The sequence below is a fragment of the Atractosteus spatula genome, chromosome 13 (genome assembly GCF_055471065.1).
Source record: "Atractosteus spatula isolate fAtrSpa1 chromosome 13, fAtrSpa1.hap1, whole genome shotgun sequence".
NCBI lineage: Eukaryota > Metazoa > Chordata > Actinopteri > Semionotiformes > Lepisosteidae > Atractosteus > Atractosteus spatula.
Genome location: NC_142718.1, coordinates 43,334,985 through 43,355,638, shown reverse-complemented (window position 1 = coordinate 43,355,638; position 20,654 = coordinate 43,334,985). Strand labels below are relative to the sequence as shown.

At 38.1% G+C, this 20,654-nt stretch overlaps 1 protein-coding gene across 1 annotated transcript in view; it reads right to left on the bottom strand.

Moving 5' to 3' along the window:
• LOC148822458 (von Willebrand factor D and EGF domain-containing protein) overlaps window positions 1–20,654 on the bottom strand; it is a 74,497-nt gene that overhangs the window by 42,815 nt on the left and 11,028 nt on the right. The window contains exons 2-10 of the mRNA XM_088930005.1: window positions 16,440–16,624; window positions 15,207–15,435; window positions 11,318–11,383; window positions 10,670–10,902; window positions 8,543–8,632; window positions 8,140–8,281; window positions 7,618–7,835; window positions 6,925–6,998; window positions 26–302 (exon numbers count right to left, since the gene is read on the bottom strand). Of these exons, the coding sequence (XP_088786131.1) occupies window positions 26–302; window positions 6,925–6,998; window positions 7,618–7,835; window positions 8,140–8,281; window positions 8,543–8,632; window positions 10,670–10,902; window positions 11,318–11,383; window positions 15,207–15,435; window positions 16,440–16,624 (1,514 nt within the window). The remainder of the gene's footprint in view (window positions 1–25; window positions 303–6,924; window positions 6,999–7,617; window positions 7,836–8,139; window positions 8,282–8,542; window positions 8,633–10,669; window positions 10,903–11,317; window positions 11,384–15,206; window positions 15,436–16,439; window positions 16,625–20,654) is intronic.

Genomic DNA, 20,654 nt, shown 5'->3' with positions numbered 1-20,654 from the left:
ATACAATCTTCAGCCAAGTACATACAGTTATTTTTTTCCCCTGATGAGCCTCCAGGATCTTGATTTTGTTGGACGCGGCTGCACCTGTCCTCTTCACTGACAGGTGAGGCCTGCTCTCTTGCAGCTGTCCATTGCACATGTCAAAAACCACGATGTCATTGCCTTCTCTTGCCACCACTCCGGAGTTACAGGACACAGCATAATGGCGACTCCCACAGTCCCACTGGCGGGCCTGAACTTCAAACTCACGGGCCAAGCTTCTGTACAGCACAAATGTTCCTGTCTTGTAGTTGTCATAGCGCCTGCAAAGAGGACATGTGATGTGACATCTTCAGACCAAGTTAAATGCAATGACAAGTCTGAGCAATGTTCTCCTTTGATAAGAAAAATGGAAGTTTAACTAATTCCACTAAAAAATAAAGAACTGGTAAATAGGATTGAGTCTAGGGCAACAGACAGGTATTCTCAAGAGAGGGCCTGCAAACATGTGAAAACCACACCCTGTAATTGAGTCATTGCTGATCAGTGTGGTTAGAGGCACTAAAATCTATCATGACCCCAAGGCAACCGCAGGTAACTTCACTCAGATGGGACCCTGTCAACACTCAAGCAGGCCGTGCGCTATTAACACTGATACATTCATTATTTTAACCTATTCTATAACAATGTACTCCCCATGCAACCACGAAATCTACAAAACAGAACGCTGAGCTTCCTTCTGACCCTGCGAGCGGCGCTTTTTTCTTTTTCCGCAGTTTTTGTTCTCATTACAGATGTAATTTCACCTGACATGCAACATTGTCTTCTCTGGTAGTACAACGTTGAGATCCCAGTTGGTTGTTACCTGGTAAGCCCTGAAAACATCACACCTTGCTTGTTCTTGGACCCATGCTTCGTTTTCCGGCCATGTTCCGGGATCGTTCCCTTGGCTTTGTTAACTGTGTGTCTCTTTGGCTTTGAACTCAGAATGGAACTTGATCACTACTCCCAGATTAGCCCTGTGCTTTGTCACTGGAATGGAGCCACGAACCTTTGCCTGTCTTGGACTAGGAATATTTCATCTGTTTGCCTGCACCATGCTCTGGTTCCCCTGCTAGCCGCAGGACCAAATTTGCCTGTGTGCGTGGCTTCTCGGAAGTCTCCAAGCAGCCTGCTCCCCATCTCCAGAGCGTATGATCCTTGCTCCCTCCGGTCTCAGTAACACACAACTCTGGGCGATCCCCTGCATGCTGTTTGCGGGCTCCCCAACTTAGCCACCTCTCGCCTAGCACTTGGGTTCTCTGACATGCGTGGATCACACTCCGGGTCCCACCTCATTCATGACTGACCCGTCACTGCTGCATAATTACTAAACCACTCATTAGTGAGTGATGTGATTGGACAAAGGTAATCTGCTGAGCCAACCCTGGTAAGAATTAAGAAACACCACAGAAGTATTTCAGCAAATATGCCCAGTATATCAGGAGAATAATGCTTTTGTGCCACCAGTATGTTGGGCACATCCTTGTGCTACAAGTGAAAGAAGGGCTTTCTTGTGAGACAGGAACGTGATAGTTATAATATGTCATGGAAGCCCTGCCTGCCAGACATGAGCTCTGCTGAACATTCATAAGATGAGCTGGGATAACATGTGGCGTGTAGGGCTCAGAGACCAGTGAACACTCACATGCTCATCCAGGCTTTATGAGAGGAAAGGGGCAGAATCCTACAAGACGTCCTGAGGTAAATCATACATTGCACATGTACTTCTTGGAAGTTTGTATTACTTCCAACAATAGCCATGAACACTACTAGCCTATGACTTTCATAGTAGGACTCCTTGTTGGTCAGCCCTGGTGATGACATAAGCTAAACTACAGTATATAATGGATTTACTTATGTCTTGTCTGTTTTTTAAAATGTCAGTACACCTCGCTAAAATAATTTCTTATTTTCCTGATAATATATTTGTGAATTATGCAGTTTGCAGTTATGACTTCTGTTTTTGATGCTGTGTATATATTTTAGAAAATAAATGAATACCTTTCAGAATGACTTGATCTGAATGTACAGTATTACTCTCCCTTTAGAATCTAAGCTTAGCCGATGAAACAAAAGATAAAAGTCACATTTTTCAGCACAATCAAGTTTTCTTTGCAGAAACAAACAAAATGACAGGGTGTTCAGAAAGACTTATACTCAAGTTTTTCAGATATATGGCATGAAACACTGCTCGATTTTTAAAAAATCTGTTATAGAAATCTGACATAGGTTGATCTCATGGTATTAACAAAGATATAATAATCAAAAGCTCATATTTGTTTAGCTGAGATAAGAGCCTTGCTCAGAAACCCAAGGGTCAGCCATCTCTTTGCATTGTAATATTGACCTACAGTGAAAGGAACCTAAATGATAGAGCCGTTTCTCTTCTGATGCTCCACAAGTGCTTTTCAAATGTCAGTTTTTTTGGTCTGTTATTGCATCTGTAAAAAGATCCCTTCTTTCTGAAAACAGTCAATAATAATATCCAGAAAGAAAAGCAGAGGAAATTCAATCAGTGATGAAATACTTCCGCAGCCGTCCCTCTTGTTTTCTGTATTCTAATGTCATAAAGGCTTGAGAAATGTCCATTCAAACTTACAGTAGGAAAAAAAACACAAGTCTTCAAAGGCTGCAGAAAAGAGTCAAGTTAAAAATGTTACCAGAGAGCTGTATGAATAATTACACTGTTTAAAAACCTTCTCATGTATTACTTTGTCCTTGTTGAGTGTGTCAGGGGGCTGAACAGACTAGTTAAAAAAACAAATATTTTTCACATAGAAATTGTGTAAATTAATATTTCATACTTGTTAAAATTAATCCAGTTTTAGATTTATAAGAATCAACATTAGAATTCAGATGACAGATTTTCTTTCCTAACATCCATTTTCTGTTGAAATATATGCCTCAGATGTTACTCTGAATTTCTTCTCTGTTAATGAGCTCTTACTAACCCGTACACTTGTAGATATAATTAACATGCCAGTCTCACAGACAAACAGATAAGATATTGAAACAGCAAATGCATGATTCCAGGCTGTACCTTCACATTTTAGGCTCCACTGTATGTTTTTTACAGGAATCCCACAATGCAATTTTGCAAGCAAGATGTGCTGAACAGTATTTTATTTATGTCAACTTAAGTTAGTGTGCTAAAGGTTTCTTGCTAAAGTTTTTAATTTTTTTAACCACAGGCTCATTAAACAAATCTTAACCAGCAATTTCTGCCAGATATCTTTGACTGCAAGACAGGTAGGAAAAGTGTTCATTAACTTTGTCTCGATGGTCTTTACTTTGATTAGAAAAGGAAAAACAATTAAGCGTGATTTAGCTGAAACAGTTCTAAACGGTGACCTCAGATGAAACACTATATCAAGGAATATTATCTCTATGCCGGAAATGTTATCTGACAGCAATACTTGAACTCCAAGGCCACAAAAAATTATAATTAATACAATAGAAGAGCTAAGAATGCAAATTAGCTTCAGCTGTATTGCAAGTGTAAAAGAGGTGTTAACATTAAAGGGGACTTGATTTCAGTTATTTTTTCCAGACCATTAAATCAGATGCAGTCCATCTCAGGTTTGCAAGGAAACAGGACATTAATATTATCATAAGCAAGGCTAAGAATCACTGATCCACTTACTGTAGAATATTTTAGAAATGCTTATATTACAAAATATACAGTGCCTTTCAAAAGTACACACAACATTTCAAAGATGTCCTAGTTTGTTAAGTTCTGAATGATGTAAACACATTTTTAATGAAAATTTTTTTAAGGAAAACCTGAATGCTCAAAGTGAACACTTATGGGAGGTGTGGCATCACACGGGGGCGTGTCCACTGTGGAGGCTGAGCCCTGGAGGCAGGGCAATGCCTCGCCTGTGTAGCCCCAGCTGTCCTGGTTCCTAGAAGATGAGCCCCAGTTGGGCGGGTCCTACAAAGGCACACTGGACACCCCCCGACGGGACGAGCAAGCCCACCCCCGGAAGGGGAAGTATCTTTTCAGCTCTTATCTTTTATCGTTTTTGGAATAAATCAGCAAAAACTGAAAAGATCATTCAAAAACTAAAAAAAGCCTTAATTAGTTCAGGTGAAAACAATGACTTTGATAAATCACACAATATGTTGAATTGCATCTATGAGAAACAATAGCGATTTACATTATGTCTCTGTAAGGGCCGTTGAAGTTAAATAGTCAATTGTCATACAGAATGTAGTGGAGACAGCTGAGGCCATCACTGGTACAGAACTCCTTTCCATCAACACATGCTTGTTTAGAAGGGCAAACAATGTCATCAAAGACCAAAAGCACCCTGGGGATGCACCTTTCTCTTCTTCCTTCGGCAGAAGATGTACTGTAGGAGTATAAAAGCCCAGACCTCTAGGTTCAAAGAAAGATTCTACTCCGCAGCCATATGACTCTTAAACTCCACCTCTTAAATCCTCCTGCCGCCACTGACACCCCCCTGTTTTGCACTGAACTGAAAATACTGCCATAGCTGAATTTTGCACACAGCTGCTGTCTTAATGCTGGATAAAATTATTGCTACTACCCAGTTCCTGACTCAAAGAATTGTGATGTAATTTGTTATTCATTTTCTTTATCAATGTTGTGTAATATTTTATGTCATCTGTTATGTTATTTGTCATGTGAGGAAAACACGCAAGTAAGCATTTCATTGTACTCGGGCACAGTACATGTAACAGTAAACTTGAACTCAAACTTCAACCATGAAGATCAAGGAGTTTTCAAACCAGCTCATAAGTAAAGTTGCAGAAAGGCAGAGATCAGGAGAAAGTTAGGAGAACAGTATATGAAAACTTTCAAAGATAGTGAACACCCTTTTGAGCTTGGTGAAGATCATTAAGAAGTGTATCAAACCATTCAGACACCCAGGCAAGAAGAAAAACTGGTTAGAGAGGCCTCCATGAAAGAGCCATGGAGCTCAGCAGCTGAGATGGGAGAAAAAGTAAATGAGTCACCAACATCCCAGTTACTCCACAAAGGTGACCTATATAAGATATAAACTTATCCTCCATCCAAAAGGGTAGAAATTTGTCTTTGGCATCACCATACAAAACTACAAAAAACAAATAACACACCATGAAATAAATACACATTAAAAACAAATAATAGTCCTAGACATACAACCTTACATATGCGCACACTCGCTAGGCCCATATTCGACTACCATTACGCATAATCCGATAGCTCCATATAGGAAACAGTCACATAGCTGCATTTAATATACTAATTGCAGAGCGAACAATCTTGTAGACATTTTTCTTGGCCACAGGCTTTCTAAACTGCCCCCCTGAAAGTAGCAGGTGGAAATGGGAATGAATAATACAACAACAAGCTGAATTTACCTTTGAACTCCAGCGTCATAAGCTGTTTCTGTGGTTGACTAATTACTTTACTAGCAATATAAACAATTCTGGCCATTTCTCTTTTACTCTTAATACTCATGTTACCATACAATAACATGATACCAAAAGAAAGTATCTAAATGCAAAGTGTAACATCTGCTTCAAATCCAGTATTATAGTAGCATAATATGCGGTTGCTTCTCATCAGGAGGGACTGGGAAGCAAAATACAGGCAAAACAGAAGGAGCAAAGTACAGGAAAATCTTCAGTGCGCTACATACCTAAAACAGAGATAAAAATTCACCCTTCAACAGGACTATGACTCAAAGCACAAGACCAAATCCACAATGGAGTGGCTTCACAGGGAGAATGTGAATAACCTTGAACAGCCCAGTCAAAGTCCTGGCTTTGAATCCAATAGAAAATCTGTGGCAAAACTTGAAAAATGCTGTCCATCAACAATCCCTAAACCATCTGACAGTTTATGCAAGTTTTCAAAAATATATTGGGAACCAATTATATCATCCCACTGTGCAAAGCTGACACAAACTTATCCACAAAGACTTGTAGCTGTGATTTCTGCCAAAAGTGTCACCACCAAATATTCACTCATGGAGGGCAATACTTAATCAATTAACATATTGTAGTTTTTCTTTCTAGCTATTACTGACATTTAACCTCTTTCACACATAGGAGTTTTCAGTTTGAGCTTTCAAGTTTTGATGTAAAAGTTTCACTTTAGAAAAATGTGTACTGTATATATATTTTTACAATTAAAAAATCTGTTGAAAGGGTGAATGAATACCTTTGAAAGGCACAGTAAATACCTCCCTAAAAGAGTTATTTTAGCATAGTGTTCCTGTAAAAATTAATTGTAAAAGGTAATTGTAAAAATAGTGAATGACCCAAAACCCAAGCTGGCAACTTATCAAATGCACAGTAAATCTGGGAGAAAGATGCAAGATGGGAACACTGAGCACAGCTAGTACTCAAAATGATGGATTACCTAAATCCTTGTTCTGGGGGCACATGCACCTCTGGAAGAAGTCAAAACTGATACTTTACCTGACTATGAAACTAACCTTTGAAATTAATTTGGGCAGAACGGAGAATCTTCTTGCAAATAGAAGACCATGACCAAGGCCTGGGTTCACAATTTGTTATTGGTGGATATGTGAAAGTTTAAATTTCACATAGGTGTGACTCAGGAACATAAATGATCAAATTTATTTAGATTTATTGTATTATTTATGAAAAAACAAAGAATGGTGGACTTAATTATTAATGATAGACTTAACGATAAAGGAAATCTCCTTTATTAGGTAGGTACTGTAAACCACTGAGCTCTATCCGTTTTTATGGGGACAGTTCAGCTGTAGAATGAATTATATTCTCATGTGATTAGTATAATAAATCGATTTCAGCAAAGCAATCTCTCAAGGGAAAGCCGATAAATAAACAAACACATATATATTGTGGACAAACCCTATACATCTAAAGCCTATAATACTTAAGCCAGTAGCATCACGTTACCTGCCATCAAATGTAATGATATGGGGATCAGTTAAAGAGTAGCAATTTCCAGTTGGAATGTCCTGGACCATTACCTGAGAAGGAGAAAAACACAGCTTAACATAACATCACTGTCAAGATTAAAGGACAGGCTGTGGCTACTCAAAGGCTTTAATGTTTTCACAAAATACAGTTGTTATCAACTAACATGTGGTGGGATGTAGTTCAGACATGGTACCGTATTTCATTCCTTGCACTGGGATGTGTTTCTCAATTAGTGTTGCAGAGAGAAGTGTTTCCTCAGTACAGGATAAGAAACACACGGAAGATAATGGGGCTGATTAATCAGAGGTTGACAGTGGTTTGTTCTTGTACAATTGAAACAGGTGATGGGAAAACTTTGGCAGAAGCACAGTAAATGAGCTTTTAAGCAGTGCTAAACAGCTGTAACACAGGACAAGACACTTTTAAATCTGTGCCAGCTATTTGTTACGTGGTAATGAATGGGTTTTCACCGGCGTAAAGAACGCATTGGGAAATCAGGTACAGTACATGATTCACCCTGCTGTATTTCCCTGTCAGCTTTCCCCCAGTATATGATTCACTTCATTATCACATACAAAACAACTGCATGAACAGAACACAAACCTAAAGGAACACTGTCATTACAGGAAAACCACAAAAAAGCAGCCCAGACAATGCTGGTAATTTGACCTTCAAAGGGTTTGGAGTGTAGTCCCTCCAGAGCTCGGGACTTCTCTGGTCAGGCTCTGCTCTGACATGACTGGCGCAGTTCCCGTCTCGAGTGAAGTCTGTCACAGCCGTCAGCAGCAGAGAGGCACGAGCACAGCTGTCAGCCTGACATGGGGTTGGCTCCAGGTCTACCTGGCACGCTGAGAGAGCAACGTTTGGGGCTTCCAGACCCGGGCTGTCTGAAACATCAGCAGCACAGACCTTGTTAAGAGACACAAAACAGCTGCAGGCAACCTACCCTGCAGGAACCCCAGCTCCAGTTGTGAGGGCTCACAAGAACAAATCCGCGTCATGGTCTTGCGGTGCGCTTGGCAACTTGTTGAATAGTTTTGCACTCAGTATAACAGCTGTAAAAAGCACCAGAACGATTTTTTAAAGATGATAAAAATAAGAACGCATGCAATTTACAGTTATCATAAAGCCCCACTGCCAATTTTACTATGAACCAATTTTAAAACCAAAGAGGAGGTAGTGAAACCCGACCTGAACCGTCTGTGCTCAGGTGGAGTCTGACTCGGCACTCCAGGGGCCCCCTGCTGGTGGGACAGGGGATGGGCACAGTGCTGTGAATCGTCACCAGGTGCTCCCGACTGTCCTCCGCAATCTGCAACGACTCCGGCACAAACTAGGGACAGACGAACAAATCGACATAATGCATATTTACAAACAGGAATGGACATCCTAGATTTTTAAGCACAGTTAATTTAAAAACTATCCTATATTCGTGCAGCACACATCAAGGTACAGACACAAAAATCCCCTGTGAAGCCATAGATCCATGAAATTGAAAGGCAAATGCTTTAAAATATTTATTTACGATCAAAATTTTAACAATAACACTAATGTATAACATTATATTATATATATAATAATAATTCATACATACCTTAATCCCAGCAAAGAACACATCACTTTCTCGGGGTACAGATTGCATTTCAGGAGAATCTCTTAAAAATCTGGAGACACTACAGGAAATCTATGAATGAATGCAGACATTTCATTAACTTCACAGATGTTCGAAATCCCAATCCAAGACATAAGCCAAGCTTGTCTAACAATATCTGGAGAAATAATAATATGCTTTTGTTTTTTATATAAAACTAAAAAATAGTTTAATATAAATGAAGAAACATGTTAATATCTTTTTATATATTTACTCAACTGCATTGCTGTAGCAGATACTGCACCTGTGGTGTTCTGAGCTACAGTATATACTGTAATAAGTTAGTTACATTAAATCATTCAGAGTACGATATGTCCTAATACACTAACTGCAGGCTGCAATTCCTACTCTGCAATTTATTTTACATTTGATGGAGCACAAGCTAACAAAGTTGCACTTCACTCCAAACTAAACACTCTATGTTTCACTTGATTCATTGACATGCATGCCGACTCATAGATATGATCCAGCCCCGTGAGATGAGCCTAGTTATTAATAAAGAATTACGTATACATTGTGCAGAAATCTGACATGCACACAGCAATGTGTGTGTACATAAGTGATAGTCCTGTCACATTTACATTTTCATAAGTCAGTAGTAAATTGTTTCATGAAACAATAGAACAATGGGACCATCTTATTTTTTTCCTGGGAGTCTTCAGATATTTGTTTTCGTATTTGCCAGCTGTTTAAGACTCGGCTTTCTGATAATGACTCCCGTACAACACAAGAGAGGGTGAGAACCCACAGACACACCCACCTCCCAGAAGCACAGGGGTCACCAAAAGCACCCTGCCCTGGCCAGACTCTGTAGGACCCAGCCGTATCAGGATGTCTCTTGGTGAATATACTGTACTGTGTAATACTTTGTATTAATTGTAACTAACAAATAACAGATGTAATACAGTACCACGAAAGTACATTTTTAATCTTTACCCCTGTATTATTAGACATATTTTCATGTTAGTCTCTGAAGTCTATGACTTGCATAATCATATTAAATTAATTCAAAGAGACTAATGTCAATTATTTCTAAAGGGACAGTGGTAATTTTTTACTCATAATTACTGATTTTCTATATGCTGAGGTTTAACAGATAAGTATGAAAAAGCCAGACCCACAGGTACTTGCAAGATATAATGGGCGTTTTACCATTATTGTGAGCTGTCAGTCATGTCATCACATACAGTACACTGTATATTACTACACGCGGTACTGCTGTCACCACATACAGAATATGGTATCCCCAGTCACCACATAGAGTACTCTTGTCAATACACACAGTGTACAGAACCCCAATCATCACAGTGTCCAGTACTCCAGTTACCACACAGTATATACTGTATTTTCATATACTGTATATATACTCACATACTCTGAATCTCCCTTTTGTTTGCAAAAACACACTTTCATGTAAACAAAAATGTGAACTTGGTATTGTTGGCACACTTTGCAAAGACAGCAAATTCTAAAGGTATCTGCAGCACTGTATTATTATAAAACCTTGAAGGTTGCTGGTGATCAAAGATTTACAGTACTAGGATGAAATATCAAAAACATTTCGAAAGCTTTGGCTGCACTATGAAATACGCTCATTTTACTTTTTCTGGCTTCAAAAGAAATCCACGTGAATCTCTTCAAATAAGAAAAACAATGTTTTTCACTTTTTTCCACTACGTGATAGCTGGTATTGCTGCTTGCTTATTGATTCTTAAAAAGTGGAGAAATATGAAACTGAAGACTATGAATTTAACGCACACACTAGAAATATGTAGCTAAAGCCACTGAGACAAATACTCTATTAGGTTTCACCAAATTAATAATACTCACATTTAAAATGTTAAATTCTTTACACCAAAAGAAAACAAGTCATAAAACCTGAAGAACCTATAATCTCATTGAATTTAAGGAAACATAAGTACCTTTTACTTGACCCAACTTGTCACTTTTTAAGTTTTGTGTACTCTTTCGTTTAATATACCTGTAGATCTGTAAATCATGAAGGCTAATGAAAACCACAACCAGCCTGCCCTGTACTATACCTCACTCCTTCCGAATGTTTGAGCATACCGTGTCCCCAAGTTTAAAATTCACTCCATCCATCTCAACAAGGGAGAACGTCTGCAGGGATGAGTCTCTTCTGATTTCCTCCTTCCTATTTAGAGACAGGTGCCGTGACCAGGTCACCAGGTAGGCCAGGGGCAAAGCGGGTGCCACACTTTCATAGGTACATTTCAGGTGAACAGTGTTGCCTATTAGCTCGGGGGTAATGGCTGGCTTCAAAGGTATGGCTGCAAGTCTTTCTATAAAATGAAAACAGTGTGCGTGAACTATTGAGGCATGAAAACAAAACTCACTGCAAATGAAATCATGATAGATACATTATTTTACAGCTTTGATAAAATCAAAGGGGTCCTAGTATTTGAAATACTCAAGAGCTTAAAATCCCCATAAGAACCAACCTAAGTGTTTTGAAAACATGACCTAATAATTTTTTGTCAGACACTCCAAGATTACTTTTAACTTATCTTCTAAAACCTGTGCAAACAATATTTACCATTAATTGGACAGATATACAGTACATGATCTACAAAACAGGCATTTCTTGGGTGCTTTGCATTCAACATCCACATGTGCTTTACTGAAAATAAATCCCTATTACAAACGTGAACTTGGAGTGAATGGGAAAGAACAGGGAATAAAGATTTGCTGTTTTACCTTGACATATGCCGTTAACCTCCACCTCGTTGGCAAGGCATCCTTTCGGTTTTAATTCAGTTACCACTAAAGACAATAATAATAATAATAATAATAATAATAATAATAATAATAATAAATTCAAGATACTTCCTTATCTTAGAACTGAAAATATGTAATCTTTAATGTTAGTAAAACAAGAAGAGATTCATTGTTTTCAGGTACACTGTTTTTTTTAATAACAGCAACATTTCAAAACATTTTTTATACCTTACACATAAAGCATTTATATCCTGATGTTATACACACCCAGGTGGTGAACCTTCAGTATAAGATGAATAGGATGTGATGTCCAAACAAATCTGGCTCCTACAATAAACTATTAAGCATTTTCTGCTAATGAGCAGACACACTTTCCCTGCTCTCTGCTGTCAGAATATTGCAGGACAGTACAGCAGGCTGGTGGGTAAACTGAAGGATTCACTTCACACGATCAGTGAAGTGTTCAAGGTTTTTCTTTGGACATAAACAGATTCGGCTAATTAAAATCAGTTCTTTCTAATTAAGCCACAAATTGTACAAATATAAAAATTCCGGAATATTTTTCTACCATTTTATATTACAGACTCAAATTAATTCCAAATTTTATTAAATCTCTGCTTTGTCTTTACATAATAAATGCTTTTTTCTAACCAGTTGCAATAGTATTTTGAACATGAGAATGAACCTGTTAAAATTGTTAGTAGAATTCTACAGTGTCTGATGAATGTGACTTTTCCATTTTCTGCATTCCTTAACACACTGCACAACAAGGCAAGCAATGAAAATTGCAGGTGATATTGCAGTATATGCGTAGTGAAATTGCTATCATTTTAGAAGTCCTTTGTGAATTTGTAAAGTGCTTCTTGTTTTAGTCCCATTATGGAAGCCAAAGTTAAATTCATCATTCTTTAGTACCTTTATGACTTTGATTCTGACCCAGGGAAACTTTTTGTCTGTACATTAGTTTATTGTATGTCTGTACATTCCAATGTAGTCGTCTGTTAAGCTTGTCTGTAAAGACAAGATGCCTGCTTGTGTCCAGTGTCCACCAGTGACTGACCCCTTTTATCTGGGATCCCCTCCTTCTGGGCTGTGGAGCTGACAGGAAAGTCACATGGCAGGTTTCTGTAGCTCAAGAGATGAAATGATTCTCATGATCAATCAAGTGTAATCATGCTTCTGGTTACATCTATTGCCTGAACAGTTCTACGTTTTTCAAATGAAGTAGGGAGCTGCGTTTGCATGTGTTGGCTGCAAAGGAACAAGTAAGGGTTTATTTAATCGGCTGTGGAGCCTTCTTTAGGTGTGAGAGAGAGAGGAAAACTGGCAGTTGATAAAGTACGGCAGAACAAATTATTATATATTATATATTATATATTTTTAACTATATTTATATAGTTTTACTTTTCATACACAATATTAGTAGAGGCAGCTAGTATGTCCTCTATACTGTCACACTAGAGTGACACAAGAGTTGTTTATTTTAAACTTAACAAAAAATGTTGTAATTACAGTATATAATTATTCATGATTTTAAAAAATTAAATGTTACTGTACTGTTACACTCAGTATAGCAGCAATTTATCTTTCAACATTTTGAAATTTTAAGTGTCAGACATAACTAAAACTGTACTCAGTTTTAAACACACTGTTTTGATTTAAAGTCTATTGTGTTGACTTTGTCAATGTCTTTGATGATTTTGAATAAATGTATCAAAACCTCTTGTATTCTCTGTTTTAGTCTAAAAAAGGTTGATTTCCTTGAGCCTCTCAGTGTAGGACATGCGTTAATCACCAAAAAGCACCCGGTTGCTGTTTTCTAGACTGATGATAGACCAGGGCACCGATGTCTATCTTCCCCTGGAACACGACAATATACCAACACTCCTAACTTCTTAGCGCTTCCTGAGAGAGCAAACCTTGCTTCTCACCATCTTACCATCACTCCAAACCATAGAGTCTACCCAGGGAAAGTGAAATGTGTTTCTCCAAATACATTTCTCTAATATAAACCAACTCCTTACCAATGGTTGAATGAACAATGATCTAACCCGAGGTTTCTTTAAAATGTTTAAAGATAACTTTTATTAAAACCAGCTGCAGTAGATCACTCTGTCATCACCTCAAACATACACCTGCACTCAACTTGCGTTCAAACAGACTACTTTCTCTTTAAATCATCCATAGCATAACCTTTAACCTGCTCCCTAGACCACTAAATCAAAAAAGACCACTCAGAGAGACAGGTGCTCCATTGCACTTGTCCAGTTTCAAAACAACATCTCTTGATATAAATTGTATGTTTTACTCTACAAATCCTAACATTTCTTTTAATTGCTTTCCCATATTGTCTAGAAGAATGTGCCAGTATGCACAATTTCTCTCCCAAGATCAGTGTTTCCCAAACTATATTGATGCCTCATATCTTTACCTTCTTGCATTGCTACCTGCATATAATACACTGCACTTGTCTACATACAATGTTATCTGCCAGCTGTTTGCCCAGTCTTTATTTTTTCTAAATCCTTTTGAATTTCATTTTATGATTCTATAATATTTGCAAATCTCCATATTTTGGTATAAGCTAACTATACCAGAATCTAGAATACCGATATAAATCAGGAAGAGTGGTCCTAATACAGACTCCTGTGGTACTCCACTAATAATTACTTTACTCTAAAAAGTCTTCACCCCTTCTCTGTTTTCTCAATTTTCTATTAACCAGTTCTCAATGTGAACATTTTCACTACCCCTTCATCAAAAGTCTTCTAAAAATCTAAATACACCATATTGTATGCTCTGTGTGTGTCCATTAGTGTTGCTGCTTGCATAAAAAAGGTTGAGATTTGTAAGATTATGAAATAATGCTTTAAACATGAAACTTTTATATCCCACTTCTAGGGATGCCTCAAGAGCTTGCACTTTTAGTAGTATAGCTTCTTCAAATGCAATTGTGTCTTATACATAAAGGGACAATGCACAAGTTATGCTTTGTGGTGCATTAAATGTTTAATAATCTTTGTCTAATCTCTGTGTTCTGAAGATGATTCCAGTATCATGGTACTTGCAATTTTATATTAGGCAATCAGCAGATCAGTTTTATGTAACTGCCCTTTTCTTCCTTTCAAATCAGTTACACCATTTTAAGGATCTTCGCACCTGTCAGAAAACATTTTCTGTCCTTCTCTTAATGACAGCCATGTGGAAAATCTGGTAACGAAGGCCGGCACAGCATCTCAGTTTATAAATATTAATACTGTTGGGTGTCTGTCAGGTACTGTATGTAATTCTATTTAATTCTCTAAGACATACACAAAACACTTTTACTGATTGTGCTTTTATACATACAAAATGTTATAAAGTATATTTGAGAACAAGGAAAAAGAATATTGGAGTGCAAATTAATTGAAAATGAAAATGAAATGAAGTATAAAACTTTCCTAGGATATTCGACTATTACATGCAAATGTTGTGTTTAGCAATTGTGGAGTTCAGTGCTTAATATGGTTAATAAATGTGCCTCTACAACTTTTCCACGCTGTCACACCTGGTCTTGAAAGCAACTGTTGTGTTGTGAACAAGAATAGAATAAGCCCAAAGGATGGTGGTTATTTTCCGACTCATGTGCTTACACTGCTCCCTGAGGAGTTTTAAATGTTTGCATGTTTTAACTATAGTGCCTGTGGTGTTTAAATTTTTTTATGTGTTTTTTTTATGTGATTATGTTATACAGTATTTCGAATAGGTATCAAATGAAAAAAATCAAAGGAAAAATTTACTTTGTATTCCATTCTAAGCAGACTGTAGAAAGTTAGTTCTAACCACTCGAATATAAAATGCCTAGTCCCATCAGGTTGAACGGCCTTACCTTTAGCGCAGTAACCCATGCATCCTTGAGTTGGCTGTAAATAGTAAACAAAGAATTCCCCACAGTTTCGGACCGACACCGGGATTCTGAACAGACAACAGTCTTTCTTGCTCCCCAGAAAAAACTGCCAAGTGCCACAGGCAGACAGCTGTTTCGCTTCCCCTCTGCGAGGCAGAGAACCATCCTGGGCTGAAAGCCACACAGGTGCCTGTGTCCCACACTTGTTCATCTGAGAAGAAGAGAAAACTCCATTCAACACCTTTCTACTAATAACCATGTTTATTAATCCCTTCAAAAACGTCAGGCAGAAGGCAAGCTAACAGACAGTGGAAAATACAAACGATCAAAAGTTATTTCATAATTAACAATCACATTAACACTTCTTACCACACCAGTTTTATGTAGTTAAAAAGCAGCACAGAATGACTGTGTAAGCTGCTCATTATATATCAGACCACTTCAGGTCATGGCTCTTTTTGAGAAGTGTATTTTCATTTTAACCATCAGCAAAGTGCAGTCACTGGAAAGACTTAAACCCCAACAGTGATCACACTATAATGCATTACCGAGTTATTTATTCATAAGCCAAACACAAAATCTGAGACTTCCTCACCTCAAAGTTACTCCAAGACCACACTCTATATCTAGAAATTCTCTAGAGGGAATCCAGTTTCTCAAAGAAAATAAATCAGTGATTCCTTCAAGTTTAAATATGCACATATCTTGTCCTAAGGTACCTTTCTTAACATCCTCTATTTTTGGACAACATTGGTTTTTAACACTTAACCCCCCCCTCGCCTCAAGCATTTGAGTGATTGCATAGTTAGGTGATGTAGGTTTCCACAATCATGACAAGCCTTTAAGTTTAACCGAGATGACAGACAAAGTCCTGGAGTGAACTGTACTTTCCAAGCATTAAAAATTTCTGAACACTATTAAATGATTTATTTCATTTAAAAAACCCTCCGGCAGGTCTAGGGGCTTAATTAAGGCAGATACAGTGACTGGCCAAAATGATGCCAATAATGGTATTCTGTAAAAGTGTGGAGTGTGCCTATCTATGGAATTCCAATTAAATAATTAAATAATTGGGTATTAAATAGCCTAATAAGCAGAAAACAATGACAGGAGGCCATGGTGGGCCTTTGCTGCTGAATGGCGTTTCAAGGACAGATTGACACCTTGGACTTCTGAACACATCTTCTGGAAAACGTCTTGGGATTCTGAACTTACTTCTACACATGTAGTTGGCATCTCTGCCGGCCTCTTATTGATCATGAAACGGTACCACCCAGCTGACAGAGAGTGGTCACAGATCAGGTCCTGGATTGCGGTGCGCTGCAGCTGAATGGAATCAAAGCTGACGCTGCGGTAGGGGTTCTCCAAGACCTGATGGCCACTTGGGTAACACTCTGGAGCTGAAGTGCAAACCACAGAAAACACTTGGTTAAAACTGCAATCACGGGCCTTCTCTAAATAAGGGCATCGTTTAGTGAAAGTATTGCTTTTTGTAGAAATGATTCGTTAACTCAAGCTTGGTTTTGATTAATGGTCTCGCACACTCCTCTTTTCTCATTTCAAGAGGTACTTGTGGGAGGTTTATATTTTGCTCTTAAGAGAAAATCAGTGCCATTTTATAAATCCATTTCAATATTTACAGAAAAAAACAGTTCTGCTCTGATAAACATTGTAGGGAACTTTTATTTTACTAATTGTAACCACATGTGAAGTTTAAAAAAAGTCACAACATTCCTAAAACTTTATCTTTAACAAAAAGTAAAAAAAAAATAAGCAGAACCGGATTAAGAATTTTTACTATTGTAATTGAATATATTGTACAATACATGTGTTTTAGTGCCTGAATAAACAATCTTGTGGATTAACAGGGGTAAAATGTTTGGTTCAGAAATGCTGATTGTACTTGAATATAATATCTGTAAAGTCTGTTGAGTGTGCCTTTATACTTTGTAGAACCTTGTCACAAATAATCACAGATCAGGCAGATCAAGAAGAATATACATTTATGCATCTGTAATGATTAAAAAAACAATCAATCACATGTTTTCTCTACAGGAAGTACACCTAGATTCAGCCTCACGCTGTTATGTAGTCTGGTTGGCAGTGCTCTAAATTCAATGAAGTTCACATGTTAAACCCCACCTGCTGAGTTTATTTCATACTACATTCACACATACTGATATATCTTTAAGAAAAAAAGAAAATAATGTTACATCCAAAACAAAAATCTGCATAAACAGATTGTCATATTGTATATAATTGTCTCCAGAAATGTCATACTGCCTCAAGAGCACACATCATTGAAAATGACAACTCACCAGCAGAGGAACTGCATTTGTATACTGAGCTTAAAGGAAGGCTATACTCATATTGCCTTATAATCTAAAGGAAATTTGTTAAATGATTGTATTGCCATTGTAATTTTCCCTTTTCATGTATGCTGAGCTTGCGACAGCTTCTAATGAGATTCTTACCTTCAAGTGTGCAACAACTAGTGTTGCGAGGCAGATCAGATCATAATGGATGAGTATAGCAGGTCAATGATGTACATATGGTGGGCCCCACTGCTCACATAACCGAAAAGTGCCAGGGGAATTCCCAAGTGTAAAACAGTGGAAACATTCCACATACAGGCATACTGGCATGCAGAGCTTCAAAACAATGCGCTTCAAAGTCAGATTGGTCATTTAAAGACTGATGCAGGAAGACTTCACATTTTGCTGTTTGAACTAAAAAATTCAAGACACTTAGGACCAACACCACGTGACACTATCATCATGACAATGATTGGACTCCAGTTAGACACACCACTTTCTCCTAGAGTCTAGACATACCTGGACACCTCTCTTGGGAACTGATGGGAACTGTTGTGGATTCTCTGCACTCAGCCTGAGCTGCCTCCATCTCGTCAGTCTTAATCCTTCATCTGTCCACTGCCTTTGGCACTGTGCAGCATTCCTGTCAGCTCATGTTAACCAGGAAATTCTCACTCTGCTCGGACCTGGTCCTGCTACCCCGCAGATCACACATACTGTACCAGGCTACCTGGAGAGGCGGGTTCTCTGCCCTTCCACTCTCGATACACAAAGGTTCTGTCCCGAATCCATGCTGTTTTGTCTCTACACCCCTCTCAACACCTCCAGTGTATTTTCATATAGTTTTTATACTAATTACACTCACATTTTCCTTTTCCTCATACTGATATTAATGTCTCCTTCTGAGTCTCTGCATGTCACGTGGTCATCTCCTCCCGGTGGCATTCCTATCATCTTAACAGAAGATCAGGAATCTGACTTCCTTCATTCCCTTCCTCTTTGCTCCCCTCTGTGGACATCGCTCTGTTTGTATTCCTCTCTCCTGACTTCTCTCTCCCCCAGTTCCAGCACATTTCTACTACGGCATGATCCAGCCACTTCTTCCTGAGCCACATTCCCAGAAGCCAGCCCTTCCCTACCAGCTATTCTACACAACTCCTAATGCAGGCCCTGGTACTCTTCCACCCAGACTATTGAACCCTACTCTTTACTGGACGCCTAATGATACTATCTATGATGACCCTGCCTTGTCTTCCTTGCTTGTCTCTTGTTTTCCTCTGTCCTGCTGCACACATCAAGATCCTAGATATCTCCTACCATTTTCTCAGTCAGTCTGTCTTGTCTTTCTCATTCCCTGCACTCCCTCTCACCCTCTTACTCTTCCACAGTACATCCATTCCCCACCAGTGCCACTCAGGGGTCAAACGATCTACCGTCAGAAATCAGAACTGCTCAGTCCTTGACCTCCTTTGAGCACCTGCATGAGACTCGTCTGTTAGACGGCACCTGTAATCTCTCAGCTCTCGGCTACATCCTTCAAAATCGCTCATGCCAAACTGCCCTAATGTGATCATTTTTCAAGCTGGTAATGTCAATTGCTAAATGCAATTATTCACTGAAAAAATGGAATATGTACCAGCAGGTTATAGAGAATGTATGTTTTCCAAATAAAATGTCAAACTTCAAATAAAATTATAAAAGCTGCTGACATACTGGTACAGCTTCTAATTGGCATTGAATATTAAAATAAAGTTTGGTTACAGTGTATATCATGTTTTTTAATCTGTGTTCTTTAATACAGAACTTTAGCTTTAATCTGAAAAACAATTCAAAACACACTACAATGATTCACAGTGAAATCCTGGGAATGTGCAACCTGTGTCACTTATTCAGAACTAAAATAGAGAGCGGCAGAATATGACAAACTAAACATTATGAACATTTAATATGCAATTGCAGAAAACAGACATGCAAGAGTGCATATAAAGCTGTAAATCTTTAGCGTGAAACATTAAAATTGTATCCTACATGTGTAGATACCTAGATCATGTGTATAATGTTCACACACACAATGGCACATCCCTACAGTAAAGACATTAAAAAGGAAGACCATTATGTTTATAAATTGCTTATAATAACAAAGCATCTTGCATCTTCATTCCAGGATCACTGAAAGAGAACTGACTTCCCAACCATTCTGTTCTTCTTAATGAAAAACAGTTTTATTGCTCATTCTTAATGGCCTTAATGGGTTTGTTATTCTTTTGATGAAATCAGTGCAAAAAGGTTTTAAAATCAGTCATCTCTGAAGATACAACATAATTTCTTCACGTTTGTGTTAAAGGTACTATTTGATCTTTAATCTAATATATTCTCTGTTCTGTTATTGCCTATTTGTTTAACAATACTTCTAAAATGATTGTGAAACACTTTTTTACAATTATTAACAAAATATTGCTCCAGGGATCTGAAACTCTGCGTTTAACTGAGTTAATATATTTCAGTATATGGTAATACAAAGACAACAGCTATTAAAATTAAACAAAATGTTTTAATTTCCTCTCTATTTGCAGAGGGGAATAAACGTAGGACTTGAACAGAAACTATTTCCCTATTTTCATAATTTTGGTGTATCTAAATATCTGAACCTAGTTCATCTGAGTTAAACAAAACATACTGTACATTATTGCTAAAAGATTTTGCCTGGCTGTTCTTGTGGGAAAAAAATGAAACCCACAGTAACAGAAATGCTGAGATAATGGGTTCTGATGAACAAATAGTATCATTAACAACAGCAGCAGAGGCAACATGAAGAACGGAGGAATGGAGATGAGTGTGTGTCTGTTCTATCAGCCTCCTTTTTCTACAGTGATAATTTTGTCAGGAAACAGAGGGTGAATTGAAAGTGTGATGCTTCAAGGGCCAAAATAAGAGAGATTTAAGGAATACAGTTCCCAGGTTTTCCATCTAGTTCTGAGTCCTCAATGTGTGGATGAACTGAGTGAAGAGCCAGCGGAAATGCCAAAAGAACAACACAGGAAGTCTTCCCACATGGAAACATCTCTCAGCACAGCAATGTCTCATAAGATAGGGAGCTCCTAGCAGGACACAAAAA